We start from the raw sequence: 4,175 nt of genomic DNA on the forward strand, positions 1-4,175 counted from the left end.
TCAGCAGGAGTAGGACGGGGCCAAGTGTCCGTGAGCGCTGTGACTCCTCTGGGAGTCCTCGGGGAAGGAGGCCTGTGGCCTGACTGCCACGTGCCTGGTTGCTAACACCGCCTTCTCTTCTTGTCCCTTTGCCTCTGGTCTGCCGGCGCCACTGCAGTGCGGAGGACCCTGAAGAGCGGCCTGACTGCGGAAGAAGCCAGAGCCCTGGGCCTGGTGGGCACCTCAGAGCTGCAGCTGTGACCCCCTGGTGCCCTAAGGTGTGTGCCCATGCAGAGTGCAAGCTCCTGCTGGAAGGAACCCCTCCGGTGGGAGGTGAGGAGACTCTGACACCCAAAGGTTCTGAAAGGGGTGCCCATGCCTAGGTGTCACCGAGTGGCTTGCGTAGCCCGCTGTGCACTGACATGGATCTTGGAGTCCCCTTCACAGACTTTCTTCATCACGTCAGCTGTGTTTCTCTTGTTTCCTTGACACCTGGCTTAGTAGTTCCAAAGCGTGACACCTTTTCTGCACAAGGAACAGCCCTTTTAAGGAGCAAATCACTTCTGTCACAGTTACTATGGTCATGAAGCAGTTTGATTAGGTTCACAGACTGGGTCTCTGCATAACACCAAAATATCCGGATGTAAACTCCAAAATTGTACACAAAAGAAAACACAGATTGTTTACCAGTTGTGGATTTTAGATGTACTAACTGTTTATACAAATTCAGAAATGTACACCGTGTTTCAAATACTAAATAAATAGAGTTTAATGCCATAACCGGAAATTTTCATTCTCCTGGTGCAGGACTTTAAACAGCTGCATAGGCTAGCCCCCTTCTGAATCAGCAAAACCTTTTCTCGGGTTCATCAGAAGGACCCTGGCTCGGAATGGCCTCCAGGCCCTTTGGGTTTCCTTTTTTTTGTTGTTAATTGAGTGAGAAGCACTGACGTGTGCTCTTTGTAACTCCGGATTAATTAGGCATCAGTCTTTGTGGCAGTACAAGTTAGCAATAACCTCACGTGTATTGCCTTACCCGTGTGCTTTGTTTTTGCTCCTTCGTGATGTAGAAGCAAAAATGAGAGTAGCATTTTAAAAATCTGAACTATTCTGCAACTCATTCACTTGCTTGTTATGTAAAAATTCATTTTCTCAAAAAAATTTACTAAGTCACCAAAACAAAATGAAAATTTAAAGCTTTGCCTGCAGAGAACTTCAGAAGTGTTGTCCTTGGCACTCAAGTGCAGGTCATCAGCAGCTCAGGTGTCCAGAGGGGAAGGCGCTGTGAGGAGCTCTCAGCAACCGCAGAGCCACGCTGAGGGGCCTGATGCCCAGGTGGTGGCCAAGCCCTCCACAGAGACCCTCAGCCCAGGGTCACATGGCTCCCTGTGAAGAAACTCTGCCTCTGAAAATAGGGAAGGGTCAATAATTGCAGCAGGTATTCAATGGGGGCGGTGCCAAAAGATCATCAGGTCACCAATTCTATCTGTGCCTTTTAAAAAATAATTAATTAATTAATTAATTAATTTTTTGGCTGCGTTGGGTCTTCGTTGCTGCGTGCGGGCTTTCTCTAGTTGCAGCGAGTGGGGGCTGCTATTCGTTGCGGTGCGCGGGCTTCTCGTTGTGGTGGCTTCTCTTGTTGTGGAGCATGGGCTCTAGGCATGCGGACTTCAGTAGTTGTGGCACTCAGGCTCAGTAGTTGTGGCTCGTGGGCTCTAGAGCACAGGCTCAGTAGTTGTGGCACACGGGCTTAGCTGCTCCGTGGCATGTGGGATCTTCCCGGACCAGGGCTCGAACCCCTGTGCCCTGCATTGGCAGGCAGATTCTTAACCACCATGCCACCAGGGAAGTCCCCTGTGCCTCACTTTCAAAACCTCTGTGACTGTGCATTCCTGAATCTGGGCAGATGTGATTTAGAGACAGGATGCAGTCCTGTAGTCTAAAGAGCTGAAGATAATATATTCACCCCACAGGCTTCTGTGACTGTTTCCCCCACATCTTCTGCATCTCCACTATCGGGGAGACAGGGAGCTCTTTCAAGCGGGCATTTGTCAAATAATACATGATGCATGTGAGCCCCCCAGTCTGGAACCTACAAGAGTTAGGTCTGTATATTCCAGACAATTGAGTTTATTTAATCACTTTATTGAAAAGGGTGCATAGGGTATCAGTGTTTATTTCCTTATGGTTCTAAATAATGTATAATATTCCGCATGTGGTTTAGTGGTTTGTGAGAGCCTTGGCACTGAATATGAACATGGAATATCTGTATCACTGGGGATTGTGATGGGCAAACAGAAGGGAGATGCATTTTTTTTTTTTTTTTCCACCATTTAGTGCACAAATACTTTGATGCCCTTCCAGGGGCCCCTGGTGTTCTGCTGAGAGTTACTGCTTTAGAATAAAAGGTCACATTTGGAAGGAAGTGACTGAATAAATCTAATGTTAATTTTATTTTAGAGATTAAAAAATTCTTAGAGGGAGTAAGCTAGGTCAACTAATTTCTTGGTTACGGCTAGCTAAAGCGTGTCTCTTTTTATTGGGAATTGGTTTAGTAGTTTTTAGTGAATCTGAAGGATTTTTTTCTATTGCTCACTTCCTCTCTCCTTGTCGCCACTCATTCTGGCTGCCTCTATTAGTGTTTTTAATTCAAGAGGTTAAATTTCTCTAAAAGACTTTTGAGAAGCATTAAAGTGAATGATACTTCACACTTGTGAGATGCTGTTGCTAATTGTGCTGGTCACCACCATATATATTCTTGTGTCTATTTCTCAATCTGGGTTGAAATTACAAAACTGCTGGTAAAGAAAGGCAAATACTTTAAAGATGCCTGAGTTTTGGGTTTTTTGGAGTCTTAAGGTTTTTTCTTTCTATTTAAAAAAATAACTTACTGAGGGATTTGGGGATGGAGGGGAGGGTGCACAAAGATATACCATGCTTATGGATTGGAAGAATACTGTTAAAACAACTATACTACTCATGGCAATCTACAGACTCATTGCAGTCCCTATCAAAATACCAGTGGCATTTTTCACAGCAGTAAAACAGATAATTCTAAAATTTATATGGAAACACGAAAGACACTGAATAGCTAAAACAATCATGAGAAAGAAGAACAAAGTTGGAAGTATCACACGCCCTGATTTCAAACTATACTGCAAAGCTACAGTCATCAAAACAGTATGGTACTGGCACAAAAACAGACACATAGATCAATGGAACAGAAAAGAGAGCCCAGAAATGCCACACTTATATTGTCATAATTAATCTACAACAAAGGAGGCATGAATATACAATGGGGAAAATACAGCATTTTAAATTAATAGTGTTGGGAAAATTGGACAGCTACATGCAAAAGAAGCAACCTGGACTGCTCTCACACCATGCACAAAAATAAATTCAAAATGGATTAAAGATTTAAATGTAAGACCTGAAACCATAAAACTTCTAGAAGAAAACATAGGCAGTATGCTCTTTGACATTTTTTGTGTGTGTGTGTGTGTGCTCAGGCAAGGGAAACAGAATAAACAAATGGGACTACATCAAACTAAAAAGCTTTTGCACAGGGAGAGAAACTATGAACAAAATGAAAAGACCACCTACTGAGTGTGCGAAGACATTTGCAAACAATATACCTGATAAGGGGTTAATATCCAAAATATCCAAAGAACTCCTGCAACTCAACATAAAAAAAAAAAAAAAAAAAAAAAAAAAAACCTGATTAAAAAATGGGCAGGGGGACCTCCATGGTGGTCCAGTGGTTAGGACTCCATGCTTCCAATGCAGGGGGCGCAGGTTCGATCCCTGGTCGGGGAGCTAAGATCCCACAAGCTGCATGGCACGGCCAAAAATAAATAAATAACAATTTTTAAAAATGGGCAGAGGACCTGAATAGACATTTTTCCAAAGAAGACATACAAATGGTCATTAGGCACCTGAAAAGATGCTCAACATCACTAATCATCAGACAAGTGCAAATCAAAACTACAATGAGATATCATCTCATACCTGTCAGGATGAATATTATGAAAAAGACAACAGGGGCTTCCCTGGTGGTGCAGTGGTTGAGAGTCCTCCTGGTGATGCAGGGGACACGGGTTCGTGCCCCGGTCCGGGAAGATCCCACATGCCACAGAGCGGCTGGCCCCGTGAGCCATGGCCGCTGAGCCTGCGCGTCCGGAGCCTGTGCTCCGCAA

The 4,175-nt window shown here is 44.2% G+C and overlaps 1 protein-coding gene across 1 annotated transcript in view; it reads left to right on the top strand.

Moving 5' to 3' along the window:
• FHOD3 (formin homology 2 domain containing 3) overlaps positions 1-759 on the top strand; it is a 517,118-nt gene extending 516,359 nt beyond the window's left edge. Inside the window, 1 exon segment of the mRNA XM_007455216.1 lies at positions 158-759. Coding sequence (XP_007455278.1) covers positions 158-240 — 83 coding nt within the window. The 3' untranslated portion in view covers positions 241-759.
• Positions 760-4,175: the final 3,416 nt, after the last annotated feature.

This window comes from Lipotes vexillifer, unplaced genomic scaffold (genome assembly GCF_000442215.2).
Source record: "Lipotes vexillifer unplaced genomic scaffold, Lipotes_vexillifer_v1.1 scaffold90, whole genome shotgun sequence".
NCBI lineage: Eukaryota > Metazoa > Chordata > Mammalia > Artiodactyla > Lipotidae > Lipotes > Lipotes vexillifer.